Source organism: Crinia signifera, chromosome 2 (genome assembly GCF_055691185.1).
Source record: "Crinia signifera chromosome 2, ASM5569118v1, whole genome shotgun sequence".
Lineage (NCBI taxonomy): Eukaryota > Metazoa > Chordata > Amphibia > Anura > Myobatrachidae > Crinia > Crinia signifera.
The window spans coordinates 14,067,648-14,089,894 of NC_139218.1; the positions used below are offsets into that span (position 1 = coordinate 14,067,648).

The window sequence follows — 22,247 nt, forward strand, 5'->3', positions numbered from 1 at the left end:
AAACATGACGGGACCCGCCTGCATTTTTTTCAGGTGTCCACCCCCAAACGCAGACTTCCTGTCAGTCAAGTTGCGAGAGGATTCAGTTTATGATCCATACGATCCATGGGCAAGTTTTCAATGGAGGAGAAGTGATAAAGTGCCTGGTACTTTATCACCAGCCAATCAGCTCCTGACTGTCCCTTTTTAAACCCAGCCTATAACTGAACAGTCAGGAGTCGATTGGCCGGCGATAAAGTACCGGGCATTTTATCACTTCTCCTCCCTTATCACTGCTTCATAAATCTACCCCTCGAGTCTTTTAAATTAGCACAGCCCGATCCATGATAGAGACAGACCGTTATCTTCCCTCATTTCCAGCATGGATGGTGTAATGGTTACTGGCTCACAGCACTGAGATCATGGATTCGATGCCCACCATGGCCCTTACTGTGTGGAGTTTGTATATTCTCCCCATGCTTGTGTGGGTTTCCTCCGGGTACTCCGGTTTCCTCCCACAATCCAAAAATATACTGGTAGATTAATTGGCTTCCAACAAAAATGACCCTAGAATGTCTGTGTGTGCGTGTACATGTGATAGGGAATATAGATTGGGGCAGGGACTGATGTGACTGATCAAATATTCTCTGTACAGCGCTGCGGAATATGTGTGTGCTATATAAATATATGGTAATAGATAAATACAGGGCCGGTGCAAGCCCTGTCAGCGCCCCGGGCGAGCAGCCCACCGCCCGCCCCCTCCCCCCTCACCCTTGCAGACGGATTGGATTGCTGCTGTCCAGCAGGGGGGGAGGGCGGCGGGTGCCGGGCGCAGACTACTGTGCTCCATGGGGGAAAGCAGCAGGTTGCTGCTGTTCAGCACGGGGGGAGGGCAGCAGGCGCCGGGCGCTAACTACCGTGCTCCATGGGGGAAAGCAGCAGGTTGCTGATGTTCAGCACGGGGGGGGGAGGCAGCGGGCGCCGGGAGCTAACTACCGCGCTCCAGGGAGAAAAGCAGCAGGTTGCTGCTGTTCAGCATGGGGGGAGGGCAGCGCCGGGCACTGACTGTGGGTAGGCTCCAGTCAGGGGTGGGGACAGGGGTTGTACTCACCTGCTCCTTGCTTCATTGAATTGGCTGGGTGTCCCGTACTGCTTCAGTTTACCTTCCTGGTCTCCTCGGCGGCTCACTACCGCCCTCCAATGGCCGGCGCCCTAGGCAAATGCCTAAAGCTGCCTAGTGGTGGCGCCGGCCCTGGATAAATGATGACCATTCCCACCATTCTGACGATTCTGGTTTGCTTTGCGGCTGATTCTGGTTCACTCTTAGTGAACTGAATTTGCCCCCTGCCTCGATGGTCATCGGCAAACGGACTCAGTGATATACAATGTCGGCGGCGGCGGCACTGGGCCATGGGAGTGCCCAGTGTTTCGTGGGCATCCCCATGCAAGGCGGGCGGGATATGATGTCACCCGCCTTGTCTTCGTCCCCGCACCGGCAAATATAAATCAGTCTGACCATTGAATGATTTCTCCTGCTGCGGAAACATGTGAGGGGGATGTGACTTCGTAACACATCCCCTTGCATGGTTGTGAGGGGAAACGGTGGCGGGGGTGGGGGGACAAGTAATCGCTGGGGCGACATAACAAGGACTCTGTAAGCTGTGAGCTTTGCCAGGCTGGTAGCCAAACCCGTAACGAGGAGTGTGCGACTGGTCTACCTCCCCAGATGCATTAGGGTGTGACTAGAGAGGCACCACACTATATAGAAGGGTACAGGGCACCTGGCACCCATACTCACATCCCATAAGGGGTGTTGGAGGCATAGTGCTACAGCACTGCCCCCAGGGACAATTCAGGGAAGGAGAGTTGGGGACGGCCCAGGGCTCCTATTGTGATAGACAGTTCCCTACGGGGGGTGAGGCATGCTGCCAAATTGTCATGGTCAAACCATTATTTTATCTCAATTCCCAAAGAATGATAGGAAATATGATATACTGATAAAGTTAGAAAATACATTAGGATTAATACTCAACATGAAATAATTGTTGCCAACATTTGAGAAATAGTTTCCAAGAACATTTTGCTGCTGAGGCGTTACATTTAGGCATGTCCCATGCGCCACAGTACTGGCAGAACGTGTCATGGTGACCGAATTAGTTTATTCCCCCACCTGCTAAATAACTGTCCATGTGACGCAGTTTAATGTGAAATTTACTCTATATGAAGCGTTTGGTCACAATTCACTATGAACACCTGATGATGCAGAGGAAGCAGTATTATTGTGGTCTCACTTAGGCTCTGATTCTAATTGACTTGGTAAGCTGCGAAGCTCGGCACTGGGCGTTCCCATAGGTGACACCTGACTTCGCCACCCCACGCCCCTGGCCCGCTTCGCAAGTCGCCAAAGCCGTTCGCCCATGGACCCTGCACATGCTCATATTTGCACATGAGGGAGGACATGTTCCAGTAGAGCTCCATCTGATGGAGGACATGTTCCAGTAGAGCTCCATCTGATGGAGGACATGGTCCAGTAGAGCTCCATCTGATGGAGGACATGTTCCAGTAGAGCTCCATCTGATGGAGGACATGTTCCAGTAGAGCTCCATCTGATGGAGGACATGTTCCAGTAGAGCTCCATCTGATGGAGGACATGTTCCAGTAGAGCTCCATCTGATGGAGGACATGTTCCAGTAGAGCTCCATCTGATGGAGGACATGTTCCAGTAGAGCTCCATCTGATGGAGGACATGTTCCAGTAGAGCTCCATCTGATGGAGGACATGTTCCAGTAGAGCTCCATCTGATGGAGGACATGTTCCAGTAGAGCTCCATCTGATGGAGGACATGTTCCAGTAGAGCTCCATCTGATGGAGGACATGTTCCAGTAGAGCTCCATCTGATGGAGGACATGTTCCAGTAGAGCTCCATCTGATGGAGGACATGTTCCAGTAGAGCTCCATCTGATGGAGGACATGTTCCAGTAGAGCTCCATCTGATGGCGGACATGTTCCAGTAGAGCTCCATCTGATGGAGGACATGTTCCAGTAGAGCTCCATCTGATGGAGGACATGTTCCAGTAGAGCTCCATCTGATGGAGGACATGTTCCAGTAGAGCTCCATCTGATGGAGGACATGTTCCAGTAGAGCTCCATCTGATGGAGGACATGTTCCAGTAGAGCTCCATCTGATGGAGGACATGTTCCAGTAGAGCTCCATCTGATGGAGGACATGTTCCAGTAGAGCTCCATCTGATGGAGGACATGTTCCAGTAGAGCTCCATCTGATGGAGGACATGTTCCAGTAGAGCTCCATCTGATGGAGGACATGTTCCAGTAGAGCTCCATCTGATGGAGGACATGTTCCAGTAGAGCTCCATCTGATGGCGGACATGTTCCAGTAGAGCTCCATCTGATGGCGGACATGTTCCAGTAGAGCTCCATCTGATGGAGGACATGTTCCAGTAGAGCTCCATCTGATGGAGGACATGTTCCAGTAGAGCTCCATCTGATGGAGGACATGTTCCAGTAGAGCTCCATCTGATGGAGGACATGTTCCAGTAGAGCTCCATCTGATGGAGGACATGTTCCAGTAGAGCTCCATCTGATGGAGGACATGTTCCAGTAGAGCTCCATCTGATGGAGGACATGTTCCAGTAGAGCTCCATCTGATGGAGGACATGTTCCAGTAGAGCTCCATCTGATGGAGGACATGTTCCAGTAGAGCTCCATCTGATGGAGGACATGTTCCAGTAGAGCTCCATCTGATAGAGGACATGTTCCAGTAGAGCTCCATCTGATGGAGGACATGTTCCAGTAGAGCTCCATCTGAAGGAGGACATGTTCCAGTAGAGCTCCATCTGATGGAGGACATGTTCCAGTATAGCTCCATCTGATGGAGGACATGTTCCAGTAGAGCTCCATCTGATGGAGGACATGTTCCAGTAGAGCTCCATCTGATGGAGGACATGTTCCAGTAGAGCTCCATCTGATGGAGGACATGTTCCAGTAGAGCTCCATCTGAAGGAGGACATGTTTCAGTAGAGCTCCATCTGATGGAGGACATGTTCCAGTAGAGCTCCATCTGATGGAGGACATGTTCCAGTAGAGCTCCATCTAGCGAAGGATTTATTTTTAGTAAAGATCCATCTGATGGAGGTTGTATTCCAGTAGAGCTCCAACTGGGGATTACGTGTTTCAGTACAGCTTTGTCCAAGGTTAACTAAAACTATTAGTAAATTAGATTTACTTAGTAAGGGCAATATTTACAAAGAGATCAGCTCACTCTCCTTGAACTTGGAGACATGGGAGTAGTGCCCCTGTGGTTCTTTAAAGGAGATCCCAAAGATGAGGTCCTGTTTTGGTCCTACAAATCCAACCATGCATTATCTTGCAGATCTTGTGAGTCAGAGCACAGATTTCTGACAGTATTTCATCCAGCCAATACCTTTATACTATATCACCAGATCTGATTTATTCGGCTGATTTCCCAGGGACAGCATTGTTATCCTAGAGACAACGCCGTGCCCACATATGTTTGAATCTCTGGTGCCGTCCTGTGTAACAGGTGACACATTGCGTAGAACATTTTCAATTTCTTCGAGGTGCTCCATAGTCTCACCTTTGGCTGACTTTTTTTTCTGCCTAATGTACCAGTGTATTCCTGCAGATGTAATACTAACCCAGAACTAAATTTAGTACCTGGCAGCGGTCCACTTGGAAAGCTCTACTTATTTGGGCTCCTAGATACTATTCTAAGTTTGATCTCTGTGGATTTACTGTGTAACCTACGGCCTCGTAAATGTACCAGCAGGATATTGGGGTGGTTGCCACTGCCTTTTGCAATTAACTGGCTGCTAGGAAATGGTCCAGCAACTTAGGTCTGGAGGATCGGTTTCAATTACTTGAAAGTGATTGGTCCGAGCATGAGATGTTTGGATGCACAGATTTCGGTAGCCCCGCATAACTAATTTTCCTTTATACCACTATATGGTGCCTTCAACCCAACCATTCCCGGTAGTGACTTTGTGTCCATACATAAAGTATGTTCTCCTCAAATTGAGAGAAAGACATCTAACTCACTACTCTAAGGGGAACGAGAGGAACATGTATGAGAATTGCATTCACCAAGAGAATAAAAAAAACAAATACCATTTTTTTTCTCAACATAAAATAATTTTGTGTTCCACTTTATTTCAGAAAATTATACCAATGTAATACTTAGCGAAGTGCCATCATATTTTGAAGGGTGGTCAAGTCACTCAGATGAGTCTAAGAACTTCTGTGAGGACAATGACAAAGGTGGATTTATTTTCAGTAAATAAGCTTAGAAGTCACCTAAAGTTTTTTTTGCCATAAAGGACAAAGATGACCATGTGGTGCATGATCCAAAGAGATGTCTGCAGAATTTTTCTGGATGTCTACAATCTTAACGCAAAAGAACCCAGAAGCCTTACAGAAATGGCGTCTAACTCTTTTCTTCCAATGACTTTCCCAAGCTTACATGTGAAGATGTTGAATGTCCTGATCACAGAAGAAAAAAATGTTTTTGCCATATGGGCAAAGTAGTCCTCTTCCACCCCAGCAGTGGAATGATAGTGGTCATTGATTGTATTGGTAATGCCAAACTCATATTTCCCACCTTCATTATAAGATGCAGATTTAAGGGTTATGCTGTGGAACTTTTAAAATGTGCAAAGAGTAATGAGTGCACCTGTGCACCTGCTGGGAGACCTGGAAAACGTGAACTGTGTGGGGTCCCGAGGACCCAGTTTGAGAGCCCCTGCTCTAGATCTACAATGCTGGATGACAGGGAATCCTCAGCTGTCCATCATGAACTTCCATATATTACAGATCTGTACTATATAGTCCAAATCCAATACTTTTGCCTTGCGATTCGATCCCGATGGAATTGGGATTGAATAGTGTGAACACCAATGAAGTCATTTCCACCGCTGCTAATAACACAGTGGTCTTCAGACTCCATACTACTTTATAACACATCTGCCTCACTGGCAACTAGTCCTAGAACCTGGTTCCTATTCTATAAAGAAATATAAATTACTCCCAAGTCTAACATAATCCCCAATGTCTCGCAATTGCACAAGAGAGTCTGTGATCGCAAGGGTTACTTTCTACATCTCTGGAGGGATTGTCCAAAAATTCATGAATTTTGGCTAGAGCTCAGGAATTTTATCTTGACCATTATCCCAGTGGATGTCCCCTTCAACAGAGAATACGTCCGTCCCCCCGTCCCCCCCCATCCCAGATGTCCACAGATATTATTGCAACTGTATAATAAATGTTTCTTACAGGGTCTTCTTCTGACAGATAGTAGCTGCATGGGGGTGGGGTACAGCTCACAGACAGTCATTAGGTCCACCGACAAGGTCGACATGCACAAGGTTTTGGGCCAGGTGCCTTGGTCTGCTACCGGGCACACTTTACCACGTAATGGAGTCCACGTAAGGCATGAAAAAGTCCAGAAATTGAAAGACTCCCCCTCGTTATACTCAATAAACATTTATGAGATGAAGAGCACGGAATCATTTCTAAAGTCCCCTCTGTTTCCTTCTCCAGGACCTGGTATATGTAGAGGGCAGTTTAACCATTTTTCCTAGTTTCTTTTCCCACCCATATGTTTATATTTTATTTTATTAAACAACCAGTTAAAAGCCCGTCAAAATGATGGCATCTGCGATGTACTTTAACTTTGAGCCGTGACATTTTTGACTTTCACTTTGAGCTGTGACAGTTTTTAGCCCACAAACTCTCCACCCCCCCCCCCCCCCCCAGTCCCTATCTGCTCCTACATCCGATCTCTGTCTATACAGCTCCCTCTCTCCATATCCAGCAAGTATGAAACATATCTAGTGTTCATTCTAGCACCCGCTATCTTTGAAAACCCATGCAGTTCCTCTTCCCTTAAGGGGGGGTCGCTGTCTGATGTAGTGCTTCTAGCACAGTGTGGTCTGTATCAGAACTGATATGCAAACCAGACCTGTACTAGAAACACCACAGCAGAAACACTACAGCAGACAGCAACACCCCAGGCTTGGAAGAGGAACTGCATGGGGTTTCAAAGATGGCAGGTGTTAGAATGAACACTAATATCAGTGCCCTTAAAAAAAAAAGCGCTTTCACTTTCTGTTATGGCATCCTTTAGCACACAAAGGAGTAATTTGGGCTGTCAAGTAATCACTGGTGGTACTTTACCTCATAGAGGTGAGGAGTAGTTCGACTTTTATATATACTGTGTATATATATATATATATATATATATATCACTTATAGTCACTTGCAGTTTGTTCTGACACCTTAACCTGCTGAGATGCTATTCTGAGGTGTACATTTGATATCCCTCAAACAATATCCGATTCCCCTTCAATTTGGGGATCTCACTCTTTTTTGTCTATAAGGACATCCACGGAAATTGATGCAGGCTTGCATCCTTTTACCAGGACCTTCAAAGGATCCATTTTTATGAGACATTTAATCTTCATCTATATCTGTATTCTGTATGCATTTGGAATATTGCCCCTGAGGAAGTCGTTTTAACGACGAAACGCGTTGGGTCCGTTTTCCTTGCATATATAGAACCGAATACTCAAAGATGAAAATGAAATTTTTATACTGTTTTTTATGAAATATTATAATAAAACTGTTGACCAGTGATTCAAAAGGTTGCAAATTCGGTTGTCTATTTTGAAAGTTGGTGGTGGAAGTCTATCTAGGGGCGCACTTTGTTCTCTACTGTCTATATATATATATATATATATATATATATATAGATATAGATATAGATATAGAGATATAGAGAGAGAGAGAGAGAGAGAGAGAGAGAGAGAGAGAGAGAGAGAGAGAGAGAGAGAGAGAATGCATATGGGTATGAGTCATACATTAAGCTTAGGTCAACAAACTAAATAGGTTGACAGGCCTGAGGTGAACAGGGTCGGCGGGTCGACACATGCATGGGATACCCCGCCTCCTTGTGGCACACATATGTCCCACTGGGGGCTTTAGCAGTGTCGGGAGGCATGACACAACTGAAGTATGACCTAACCTCAAAGTTCCTCTTTTCCTGTATACAATTCTATTTCATCTACATTGCGTAACGGAAGTTGGGTCTTATTGCAGCAAAAGAGCAATCTGTCTCTAGCCAAAACACTGTATAATAATGACTTGTATGCATTTACCACTACAAAGCCCTTCCCTGGGGTACAGCCATTCTTCTGAATGTGCAAGGACTAAGACGCCCACTGTGCGTGCCTTTATATGCATTATTACACCCCACCATCGGTCGCACCATGGAAACTTGCTCTAGTCCTATGCTAGGTGCCACTGTGTGTGACAAGGCACGGCACTTACACAACACTACAGAAACGCAGCAGGGGAAATTAGCCCAATACATTTCTAATACACTGTGGGCCTGATTCAGACTTGCTCAGTAAGCTGCGAACAGCACCTGCGATGATGCCCAGCTGAATACACGCCCCCCCCCCCCCCCCCCACTGCCACAGTCCCCAAAACATCGGGACGGGACCGAACTCGCTACAAAGCGAGAGAACTAGAATCACCCCCACTGTGTCTGAACCAGTACTATGACTCTGTGTGCAGACAACTGTGACGCATGCACAATGCAGCAGGAAAACATGGCTTCACTGCACCCGACATCAATGGCGGATTAGCCACGGGGCAACAGGGGAGGTCGTCCTGGGGCCCCCACACATCTGGGGCCCCCACACCTGCCACCCCACTGCTATGGTGGTGGGTGGGTGGCAGGCAGCGGGGTCTGGCAACACCAACTTGATGATAACCACTGTCTATATCCTGAAAGGATTCCGCTCTGTTATATATATATATATATATAAAATGTCTAGTGTCCAGGAGTCTCTCAAACACTGCCATCTGCTGGCAGAGAGTGATACTACACCTCTTTCTCACACATGCACAAACACAGAGGGTAGCAGACTAGCTTTCGAAGCTTTTTGCTTCGAGCACTATTACTAGTGGATAATAAATTCCATACTCCCAGGACTGGTGCAAGGTATTTCAACAACCCAGGCAAAAACATCAGCTTCCTGCTCCCACCACCGTCCACACACCAATACCGGCTATTCAGAACCTTAAGTGAACGTGCGGAGGTGATGTCTTAGAAGTTCCACACCTGCCTTTTGTATTAAGTTCATCAATGATGCCTCCCAGATTCTTGAGTCCCTAGGCAGCTGCCTACAGATGCTTAGTGGTAGAGCAAGACCTGTCTACTCCAAATCATGCCAAATCAATGCAAACTGTGAATATATTATCCACAGTATATGAATAGAAAGAGTTACACTTTAATGCATGCTGCAATAATGTATATATTAAATCCATGGCAGCACACACACAATATAAACAGTATAACTACACAACAGCAATCACATTTCCCAGAATTGATGGACTGGTGAAATGTATAAAACCATAGATACTGTAGTGGACGTAATATATGTCAGGTCATCTGGAAAAGCAGAGTCAGGTGGGTGTCACAGGTTAGGGATTTACCTGTTTCACACTATAGTCCCGTGACCATGACTCCGCTTGTCATGTGACCATTACATACATTACAAGCTAGCCTACTTAATTACACGCTTTACTTATGTTTCATAACACAGACAGTAACAGTAACCAACGGATTATCATCACGCAGTATACAGGCGTATAGAAATCATATCAATAGAACAAGACATTTGTTTGTATGGTCTCTTACTGCCACCAGTGCCCGGTGACGCTGTCATCTGTCACTGTAACCAATATCACAATCCAGCCTTCGGTATAAAATTTAAATTTATAAGACGGTTGATACATTGATAGGTAAACAATTGAGGACAATATACACAACCCCTTTACTGTGTAACACAATCCACCCAAGACTGCTTCTTTATCATTAACATGTGATCTGCAGCTGCAGGGGCAGATGATCAATGGATTTTCAGCTGTTGTAGAACTACAATTCCCACCATGCCCTGGCAGCCAGAACCAAGCCTGTTCTAGAGTCTATAGACATCGCATCGCAACCATCGATGATTGTGTTTTGTAGGTAGTACTTTTGCATTTCGATGACAGCATTCCAATGTCTTCCGCCATCAAATGGCAAACATTTGATGTTGATTCGATGTTCCCGTACCCCTGGCCAGGCATGCTGCAGTGCTTCTGCGCATGTGTGTCCATGCTTTTTTTGCGCGTACACAAATCATATACATTTTTTTCTATCGTATTCTTTCGATGCGATGGTCAGTTACCAGTGCTTCAAAAGATTTGATAGCGGAAGCCCAGCCATAATTTGATGACCATCCCTACACCTAGGTGTAAACACATTACAATCAATATCGCTCCAGAAAAATGAATGATATCATTCAATATATCGCCCACTTTAGTGTTGATGGTATCACTATACAGAGATCTGAAACACAAGAGACACAGGGCATGGTTTTGTGTCACACACACACACACACAGGTATACACCTTTCTGTGCACCCGAGTGACAGATGTGCACATCACTACGAAATTAGTAGATTTCATCATACATCTGCTGAATACCGTGATTGAGTCCCAGGAATAATCCGTCTCATCACTATCACCAACACTTTTCACTATTCCTGCACAGCAGACCCTGACAACAAGCTGCAGAGAGTTCTGTGTCACACACACACACACACACACAGGGTACAAACCTTTGCACTGTCAAATACACACTCTAAACAATACGCATTTACTGTAGCAGCAAAATATCCCTGCGTTACGGCTAGCATGCATCTGACAGCTCAGTACAGTGTACAAGGAAGGTGTCCCCCTATAAATGTCACATTTTAAGCCTTTTTCCAAACCGGAATTAAATGCCATAAATCAATACGTATAGCACATTAAACCGAAATCCATTTGCGGAGCCTTCACACATCTTTTATAAACCTAGAATCCGGATTAACCCTTTGTTTGCAGACATCTCTGTGAGAGTTGTTCAAAAATATCCGCTAAAAATTGCCAGCGTCCCTCACATTTGTTATATAAATGCAAATAAAAAATGTGTAAAAAAAAAAAAAAAAGATTATATTTCCTATATAAACGTAAATTACAGGTCATTACGATGAATAACAATGTTTTCTTGGCAATTTTCACACCAATTTTGACAAATTCACTCAGCAATTAAAGGGTTTAACCTGCGCCGAGCGATGTGTGATAGCGCGCCAGGGTGCGGACTGTATAGGCGGGCAAGAAGTTACCTCCATTTCCTCTCTCCGGAGGGGAGTCTCTGTGTTGTCGAGTAGTCTCTTTCTGCGTTCACACGCTGTGTCTCTTATACTTCTTGATGTTTGCTTCTCTCCTGTCACTTGCTGAACTCTTGGCTGCCTGGACTGCTGTGTCCCAAGGCTTCCAGATACCAGAGCTGGGACCCTCCCCACTAACTAGTCCTGCAAAACTGTGCAGAGAGGGGAGGGTGGGGAGGGGAGGTAATCAGTGTTTAAATTTAGACACGAATCTAAACAGATACTGTACTTGTCAGAGTGCAGGGCTGAGCGGAGGGAGTGCGGGCTGCAATGCTCACCACTGTCCTGCCCATACATGGGGACATAGTGTCTCGATTTGCTCTCTATTTGTAAGGTTTTGTCGCGTCCCCACCCCTGTGTCTCATTCTGCTGTTCTCTGACCAGGCTGCACAGGAGGAAAGCGGCAAAGTTGAAAGTGATTATAGATGTGACGGTGACAGATCGCAGCGCGCGGGCACCAGAGGAGGCTCGCTAGAGGAAGTGGGTGCGATATGTCCCCAAGTGCCAGTTTTTATCTGCAGAAAAACCAGCCGCCTATGAGCTGGTGCCTGGCACCAGGCCTGGTAATATATTTATTTATTATCAGTTTCTTATATAGTACAGCAAATTCCATTGCGCTTTACAATTGGAAACAGTGATAAAACAAACTGGGTAGTTATAGACTGACAAAACGGTAGGAGGGTCCTGCTCGCAAGCTTACGATCTATAGGGCATAGGTAAAAACAAAACCAGACAGGACTCCGTAACCCCGGACCAGGCAGGCATCATTCATCAATATTTGTCATTCTGGAGGAGTGCCTGTCCAGGATGTGTCCCGCCAGGTGGGGCTTCATGTGACAGCTGTTATCAGCTAGAGGAGGAGGGGGAGAATAAAGCCTCCCTGTATGGTCCAGGGGATGTAATAAAAATCAGAATGGTCCAACCATCCTGGTTGACTCTGTCCCAACCATCGGTCCGCCGGATGAATTGGAATCAGGGCCCATATGAGGAGAAGCTGTTATCCCCCCTTCCCCATGTTCCCGGTGGAAGCTATCACAGGCACTCCCCGGACGGGACACTACAAGCTCCGGAATGCAGTCTGATGGTCTGACGTTCCAGGGTCCGGGTTCGGTTCTCACTTAGGGCCTTATTCTAGTTCACTCTTTCTGACAAAATCCTTCTTAGATGGACAAAACCATGTGCACTGCAGGTGGGGCAGATGTAACATGTGCAGAGAGAATTAGATTTGGGTGGGGTTTTACTTCAAAGTGAGATCTATATCGCAGTGTAAAAATAAAGCAGCCAGTATTTACCCTGCACAGAAACAAAATAACTCACCCAAATCTAACTCTCTGTGCACATTTTACATCTGCCCCACCTGCAGTGCACATGGTTTTGTCCATCTAAGAAGGATTTTGTCAGAAAGAGTGAACTAGAATAAGGCCCTCAGTCCCCAATCCATATGGTAGGGATAGGGTCATAGGGTCGACACTGTGAAGATAAACATACATTAGGTCAACCACTAAAGCTCGACAGGGCTTAGGTCAACAGATGAAATAAGTCGACATGGCTATGGTCGACAGGGTCAACACAAGCATTAGGTCGACAGTCAACAGGTCATCATGAGGTTTTATTTTATTTTTTACGAATTTCGACGCAAGATGTCATGGACACCGTATCAGTGTGCTGCGCCCCCTCACATGACTCGCCCTCTCCATGCTTCGGGCACGGTCACTCCCTGCGCTCGGCCCACTGTTATAGTCTCTGCCCACGCCCTAGTGGAGGGTAAGGTATGAAATTCCGCCTGTTTTGGAAAAAACCTTCCGTCAGCGAAGAGTGGCCAAGACTGGAATACACTTTCCAGGAATAGCAGCTCAGGAAGGAGCTGGGGCGGAGGATAATGTACAGCTCTGGGCATGGGTGAGATCCTTCTCTAATAACACACCTAGGGCTGGTGTCAGTGCAGGCTGATGAGGATGACGAGCAGCAAAGTAACCGCACTTGCAGATGTGGGCACTTTTCGTGATGAATAGAATGGTAGGCAATGCTTAACCAGCCTCTATAGTTTATTCTGTAATAGTGATGTGAAGCCGTACTCACTGTTACAGATATCTGGCCGTGGGTGGGGCGGAGCTTGTAGGGGAAGAGGGGTGCTGAGAGATCACCATCCAGTGACTGTCCTCTGTATGGGAAGCAGTGCAAGTTCCTGGAATAGCTGATCTAGCGGGTAACGTTGCTGGTCTGAGAGGTGGGCGTCCGTCCTCCACCATGTCACTCATACACAGAGGTAAGCTGCCATCTTGGTAAGGGAATGAAGCATCCCTTGAGGAGCCATTTTGTTGGAGATTACACAATAGCGCGCTCCACTACTAAAACTCACAACAGTTATTTAGTATTATAAACGACTCACGACAAAGCTCCAAAATACAAACAAACCCTCAAACACTAACCTGTGTGGCACTGGGCACCTGCCCTTATATACATGATATGGTCAGATAACTACATCCAGCATACACAAAATAGAGGCGTTAGGGGGTTATTCTGGTTCACTCACAAAGGCAAATTCACGCTCAGAAGGACAAAACCATGTGCACTGCAGGGGGGCTGATGTAACATGTGCAGAGAGTTAGATTTGGGTGAGTTATTTTGTTTCTGTGCAGGGAAAATACTCATTGCTTTATTTTTACACAATATAGATATTAGATGAGGAAGTACCCAACCACCTTAGTATGTAGTTGTCCTTACTGCCTTTTTGCTGACTTTTTGGGACTTCTGAATCCAAGTGACAATAGGGGGAGAATTATGGCATAATACCACTGTGGTGGGGGTATTTTACAGTTTGTACCACAGGGTATTGCTTTATCAAGGACCTACTCACTTCCCTTTGGCCCTTATTCTGATCTGTGCGGCCAGATCAGAATATGCGGCCAGGACCGTGAAGGCGAATCCCCGCCTTCCATACGGATCGCCACCTCCGTCCGTACGCGGATATGTGGCGGTCCGCATGAAAGTGCACGGGGATACGCCTCCTCCATCTTGGGAGCAGCCCCTGCATTCGATGGTCGCCGAACATCGAATGCAGGGCCGCACGCTCCACCAGCGCCCGCCACCCTAGACCACACGGACACTTGTCCGTATGAAATCATGTATGGGGGCGGGCAGCTGACATCCGGCGATGTCAGATGCCCGCCCCCTACACATGCGTCACGGCTTCATTACCATGCATACGCCCTGCGTTTGCATGGGAACGCCCATGAAACGCGGGGCGTATGCATAGGGTAATGAGGCTAAGTAGCCCTTCACGCCCCTCTCCGCCCCCTGTGCGGCGTCTAAAGAATAGGTACGGCGAAACCGCCTGCACATGCGCAGAGTGACCTCTGCACATGCGCAGTCGGAAACCATCGGCGGTCCGACCGCATGCGGAAAAATCTGCACCGATCAGAATAAGGGCCTTTGTGACATATGAGCAGACTTACTATTTGAATGCATCCCCTAAAACCAGGGTTGCCTACATTGACAGTCACCTCTCCGGGAGAAGCCCGAGGAGGAGACGTTCAGCAGAACTGCAGGGGGCGGGGCCTGATATCGGCGTCATCAAGATGATGGCATTTTAGCCCCACGGAAAAGCCACGAAATGCAGCATTTAAACACCAGTTAGGGGTATTTAAATGACGGGATGAGGCGGTGATTGGTGGGTGCGGGGGAAAACGCCTACCTTTCCGGAGGGCCGGGAGGGGTGACCAATGTATCACTCTGTCATTGCATCATAGAGATATAGGCCCGCGTTCTGATTCCTTCGCTCCCCTGCACATTCGCACAGGGGAGCAATGGTTAGCAATTGCGCATGCGCAAAACATATTCTCAGGGTATTTTCATGAAAAATACCCTGAGATTGTAATGCGCATCTGCCGCTGTCTAGCACCCATGCTACGTAAAATTAGATTCTTGTTTACAGCACATCTGACTGGGGCCACAGAGCAGGAGCCTGGCGACCAGTGCTGAAGAGAGCTCACCAATCACCAGATCCCAGGCTGCAGCTAACTGGGGGGGGGGGTTACATTATTTTTATATTTTACAGTGATCAGCGTGTGGTCTATTTAGACCACAGAAGATAATAACAGCATCTGGCTCTCAGATCTGCCTGTCAGAGCAGAGCAGGAATAGAGGAATGAGGGGAAGGGGCCCTGCTTAATGCCATTTCCAAATAGCATTGTTATCGAAGGGCCAGTGTAAGGTTTTTCGGCACCATATGCAAATCTTCAGCTCAGAGACACTGAGCAATACTGTTGGTGACAATTCAGGGGAGGATAGATAAATCTGAGTATCATCAGCATACAGAAGATACTGAAATCAAAATTAAAACACCAGCATCGCTCACATTTGTTATATAAATTCAAATAAAAAATGTTATGTAAAAAAAGATTATATTCCTTATATGTGATCAATTTTACAGGTTATTATGATGACAACCAATGTTTACTTGGCGATTTTTACACCTATTTCGACAAGTTCGGTTGAGCGACGCAAACTGGTCTGAATCAGACCCTAAGTTTTATAATGATGCTTAGACTCAGGGGCTCCCTCCGATTCTGGAGCCCTTAGGTAGCTGCCCATTAGAAACTAGGATTATTTCAAGTCAGACACCTATTAACCTACAATATATGTTTGGAGTGGGAGAGGAAACTGGAGCCCCCATAGGTAACACACGCAGACATGGAGAGAACATACAAACAGACATGCCTGATCTCAGGGCTGTAGGGCAATCATGCTAACCACTAAACCAATGCTTTCATCAGTAACAGAAGGCGACTGCTGCTGAATTCACGGAACCAGAATTCTAGAGAGGTTAATCATCAGTGGGACGTGATATTATCAGAGTCTTCCGATGAGAACAGGACGCTCATAGTGTGTCCAGGAAGCGAATGCATATCAGATGCAGGTGGCATGACACCAGCTCCTGGAGCCATGCTTACATTATAGTGATAAGAGATGCCGGCTGAGCGTGTTCTGCAATACAATAACGGACTGTTCTTCGCAACATGCACAGATATGGACACATCTGTATATGTTGGTACTCTTACCGCTCACTGACAATATGCTTCATTCCTTGTGAAACGGGAGGAAATTAAACCATATGCCTTTGCAATGTCATAGCGCCGCTATAATACATCTGCCCCAATGTGTGCTCCCCTGTTCTCCTGTACAACATCCCATACTGTGTGCTCCCCTGTTCTATCGTCCACATCCCATACTGTGTGTGCTCCCCTCTTCTATCGTCCACATCCCATACTGTGTGCTCCCCTGTTCTCCCATCCACATCCCATACTGTGTGCTCCCCTGTTCTCCCATCCACATCCCATACTGTGTGCTCCCCTGTTCTCCTGAACAACATCCTACACTGTGTACTCCCCTCTTCTCCTGTACAACATCCCACACTGTGTGCTCCCTTCTTCTCCTGTACAACATCCCACACTGTGTGCTCCCTTCTTCTCCTGTACAACATCCCACACTGTGTGCTCCCCTCTTCTCCTGTACAACATCCCACACTGTGTGCTCCCCTCTTCTCCTGTACAACATCCCACACTGTGTGCTCCCCTCTTCTCCTGTACAACATCCCACACTGTGTGCTCCCCTCTTCTCCTGTACAACATCCCACACTGTGTGCTCCCCTCTTCTCCTGTACAACATCCCACACTGTGTGCTCCCCTCTTCTCCTGTACAACATCCCACACTGTGTGCTCCCCTGTTCTCCCATCCACATCCCATACTGTGTGCTCCCCTGTTCTCCCATCCACATCCCATACTGTGTGCTCCCCTGTTCTCTCGTCCACATCCCATACTGTGTGCTCCCCTCTTCTCCTGTACAACATCCCATACTGTGTGCTCCCCTGTTCTCCCATCCACATCCCATACTGTGTGCTCCCCTGTTCTCTCGTCCACATCCCATACTGTGTGCTCCCCTCTTCTCCTGTACAACATCCCACACTGTGTGCTCCCCTCTTCTCCTGTACAACATCCCACACTGTGTGTTCCCCTGTTCTCCTGTACAACATCCCACACTGTGTGCTCCCCTGTTCTCCCATCCACATCCCATACTGTGTGCTCCCCTGTTCTCCTGTACAACATCCCACACTGTGTGCTCCCCTGTTCTCCCATCCACATCCCACACTGTGTGCTCCCCTGTTCTCCCATCCCACACTGTGTGCTCCCCTGTTCTCCCATCCACATCCCACACTGTGTGCTCCACTGTTCTTCCATCCACATCCCACACTGTGTGCTCCCCTGTTCCTCCAGCTTGAGCCACCTGAGGCACAACATTGGTGTCATTATGGCAACCAAAGGGTTAAAACAAATCTCTCTCTGGGACAGAAGTAGAATGAATGTAAATTAGGTTATACCAGGATTCCACCAGGTATAATAATATAGAATAGGGACCACAGTCTACAATACAGAAGATGAAGAATCTGTTTAGAATTATCTACTTACAGCAAAGAGGTTAACCCCTTCCTGACCAGAGGACGTTTCCCCTTAATGAACGGAACCGTGTTTTCCTTTCTTTATTCTTGCTCTGCATTGGCTGCGTCTGGAATATAAAAAAAAAACAAATTATAAAGTCTAGTCAGCATATTTTATATTGTGTTTTTGTGGTATGATTGGAATTTCATTTTATGAAAATATTGTATAAATATATTTATATTTCATGGACGATGTGAGGCCCACCCTCATAAAATACACTTTTTCTGAATTCTGCCAAATGACTTTAATGCAATAAGTTAAAATCCAGAAAATTACCCCCAAATGTTCTCCCGAATTACACCAGATAATTGTACTTTCCTCAAGGTTTTAGGTTATTTTTGGGCCATTATAAGTATTATTTATTTCTAGCGCCAGCATTTCAGGAAGCCATATGCAGAGAAAATGTGTTCACATAAGTGAAAGGCGCTCACTGTTATAGTTTTCATTAAAAATGTTTTATAGGGAAATAAATGTGATAATTGTGGTATTTCCAGTTATTATATATTCAGTACTTTTATTACAGCTTTCTAATGACAAAACTACATGTGAGCAGGGTCACCATCAGGGGGGGACTGTCGGGACTCCAGTCCCGGGCACAGGCAGCGGGGGAGCCTATCCCTGGATTGGTGACTGGCCGCAAGCTCATTGCAGCTGGCGAATGGGCGGGTATCCTGGGCTCGGAGACAGGCACAAGAGTAGGCACGCAGGAAGTGCGCTAGGGTGACTGGCTGATTGACTGCAGACAGGCTACAGTGTGCAGGACCGGATTAAGGGGCGGGTCCCCAGGGGCAGATTTGACAGGGGGCCTGGGGGAAGAGGGGTGTATATTAAAATTTAAATACCTCCAAACATTACCCATCAGGGGCAAAATGCTCTGTATCTGGACTTCCTTTTGAATTATTTAATTTATAATAAAGGAATTTCAACATAGGGGATTGTAATCATAAATTAAGAAGGAAGTCCAGGTAGAGAGGATTTTGTCCCTTCCGGGAATGGGTCATGTTGGGAGGTATGGATTGTGTATATTAAATTTAAACCACTGCAGTATATTAGATTTAAACTAATAGTCTAATAATGCCTGGATCATGTTTATAATTCCACCTAATAGAAACTTCAGACAATATTATAAAGTTTTCTTGTATTGGAACAAAACCAACGTAGACAACCCTAAAATACACATAGAAAAATAAGTAGTTATATGTTAGTTGGGCGCCCACTAAGCTATTTGCTTAGTTTTACGCGTTCCCTTGCGGGGCTCGCCATGCTTTGGGCTCGTTGGCTCGCTGCGCTCGCCACACTATATAAAATCAACTCCATGCTGACATGGATAGTGGGGGTATGAGCGTACTAACTATAGTGGGCGCCCAACTAACTTAATAAAATCTACTGTATGATCTGCCCTGTCACATGCAGGAATAGCAGTAGCCTCTGTACTGCTCACTACACACTGACAGATAGGGAAGGACATTGACGATTCAAAATCATCGATGGTTCATGGCCGATGTTGAATACTTTTGCCATCGATGGGGTTCCCTCCATCAATGGAACAGCTCCTCCCCTGACACCTGTGAAGCCCCGCCCCTCGTGTTTTGATTGGCCCACAGGCCAATCAACCAATCACAATGGATGACCATCGATATGAAAAAAATATCGATGGTCATCCATTTCATAGTTTAGCACTATCGATGGCCAGTTGCAGAATTGCCATTGATGGCAATGGCAACGATGGCCATCCCCACTGGGATATTTGGGGAGATTTATTTATTGTATATTACAATAGAATTTAAAAGAAAAAATATTACAGTGTTGTTTTAAACCATAAATGTAAATTCTATTGTATTGAGTGCTCCCACTAAAGAGTCCGCTTTTTCCTCCCCAAATCTCCAAGTACAGTACAGACTCTTGGGAGCACCACTGACTGTCACCGTCAATAGCAGGAATACCAGGGATTCACCCATACTGTAACCTGCTGAGTGACGTATCACTTGATTCTTCCAGTAGTACTACAGTATATCAGTTATTCCAAGACACTACTAACTAGTTTTCAAGAGATAATCCAAAAACTTATGCCCACCTCCGACAACCCTCTTTTTTACACACTTGGACAAGACTCAGAACAGATAGTGATATCAATGTGCTCTGACTACTGTTCTAATGCACTGATTGGCTACAGGGTGGTCTAGTCCCGTGAATATGCTAGGGCTCTGATTGGCTACAATGTGATCTAATCTTGTTAAATCAAATTCTCTGATTGGCTACAACAGTGGTCTAGTCCTATGAATGATCTAATGTTCTGATTGGCTTCAGAGTGGTCTATTACTGTGATGGCTTCAATGCTCTAATTGGTTACAGGATGATCTTGTCATTAAAAAAAGTATGTTCTGATACTGTATGTCACATTTACATTGTACATATAATGCTGCTTTTGACAAATGTATTGTAAGGTGAAAGCATAATAAAAAATAAAAAAACAGTAGGTTTTGGGAATACTTTGGTGCCACCATCATCCACCACTGCACAAAACACTATACTTCCCAAATATCTCATCTGGAAAATAGCATAATACAGTATTAGACCAAAGCAACCATTCAGGACATAATGCAACTTAGCATAAGCCACCTTCCTACCACAGTGTTGGGGGCAATACAAACCCCCGTACTACAAGCTACACTGCAGCTAGCGGTTCAAATCATATTTCTTTAAATATATTCCATAAGCAAATTACACACTATATAGATTCTTGTGGAACTGGAAACAACATATGCTGTTATTACGAACAGGCAAAGCAGTTACTTGTCAGTTATCTCTGAATAATAGCTGTAAATGAGTTAGCTATCATTACCCCCCCCCCCCGCCCCCGGAAGAGTGGCCACTGCCTAGTGATGGGGGCAGAATGGGGGAATACCGATGTTTTTGCACTGCGCATGCGCATATTCACATATACCAGGGTTGCCGACTTGTAGATTCTTCTCTCCAGGAGAAGCCCGGAGACGAGACTTTCAGCTGCCGTTCGGGGGTGGGGCTTGACCGTGATGTCATTAAGCCCCACCCCCATGATGTAAAATAGCCTAATTCACAGATCTCCGTGGACAGGGCGGGGCTAAAATGACACGATTGTGACATTTTAGCTCTGCCCTCTCCTCTGAGACCCGCAGATTGCGGCATTTAAATGCCACGATTGTGGGGCACAGTGGGGGTCTCCCTGAATCCGGGAGGGTAGACAACCCTGACATATGCGCATGTGCAGGGCTTCTGTGCGCGACTTGCATAGTCACCATGATGCTCGCAAAAGGGGGGGGCAGGACGGAGGCAGACAGGAGGCGTTCGCCTGGGTACGCCCAATGTTTCCTGGGAATACCCATGAAAGCACTGGGTGTGCCCAGGAAAGCGCAGCTCACAGGATGGCAGCCGCCTGCACAATTCTTGGACCTGACTGACTTAAATTTGCTAGCAGGGGAAAAAATCATTTGATCAAATGATTTTGCCCCCAGTACATTTATGCCAAACATCCATTTGCAAAGCGGCGGAGATGTGCGGAGGGTGGTGGGCGTGGGAAGTTGCACGTCTGGCGGGAGGCGTTAGAAGGCTTGCTAAGCAGCACATTTTCGCTGCTTAGCGAGCCAACCAGAATGACCCCCTAAGGTTCCTCTGTTTATATCTCAAGACAAAATAAATTTTTTATTTTTTTGTTTGTGTGACTTCCCACCCAGATGTCTGTCCCGGGAAATAATGGAGTTTGATAATAGTAGAAGTGGCTTTTATTGTAATGTGGAATTGGTGACATCCTGTTTTCTTGTAGTCACAATAAACATTGTGCAGACCTCACCCCAGAATGAGCAGCTGTCAGGAAGTCACTGCAGCACAGTATGATGGGGAGTGGGGCGGGTGCTCACTGGAGAAATGAGAAGAGCAGCATCTTAAGGTTGCTGAGGCCGCCGGCTGATAATTACTAATGGAATATACTTTTCTTTGTAAGCCGGCCTGTGGGCAGCGCCTATTAATACAACAGAGCAACATAACGTGAAAGATCTGTTACAGATGGAAACATTGTCACAATCAGAATAAATGGTGTGCGCTAAAGACAAAACATGACATTAGCCCTTTGAGTGCCAAGTGAATTTGTCACAATAGGTTTGAAACTTGCGGTGTTGGGTGGTGGACGCCGGCTGACAAAATAAGGGTAAAATTACATTTACAGTAGAACTACAAGTCCCAGCATGCAGGGCATTAATGGGCCCCCTTAGATTTGTAGTTCACCTGTAAAAAGAATGTTAAAATAAAGACAATCACCCTCAGAATAGTAAAACTTTATTATATACATTTTACACAAATCCTTTCACATACATACATACATACATACATACATACATACATACATACATACCCTTCCTCGCTTCCAGGAAGCTGGTCCTCACCCTGCACTGACAGAGGAGTGAGCCGGTTCCCCAGCACTGAGAGGGTAGACCATAGTTGCTTACC

General features: G+C 46.2%; 1 protein-coding gene across 1 annotated transcript in view; it reads right to left on the minus strand.

Moving 5' to 3' along the window:
- The window catches only part of RCSD1 (RCSD domain containing 1), a 53,219-nt gene extending 41,551 nt beyond the window's left edge, over positions 1–11,668 (minus strand). The window contains exon 1 of the mRNA XM_083171583.1: positions 11,229–11,668. Coding sequence (XP_083027709.1) covers positions 11,229–11,234 — 6 coding nt within the window. The 5' untranslated portion in view covers positions 11,235–11,668. The remainder of the gene's footprint in view (positions 1–11,228) is intronic.
- Positions 11,669–22,247: the final 10,579 nt, after the last annotated feature.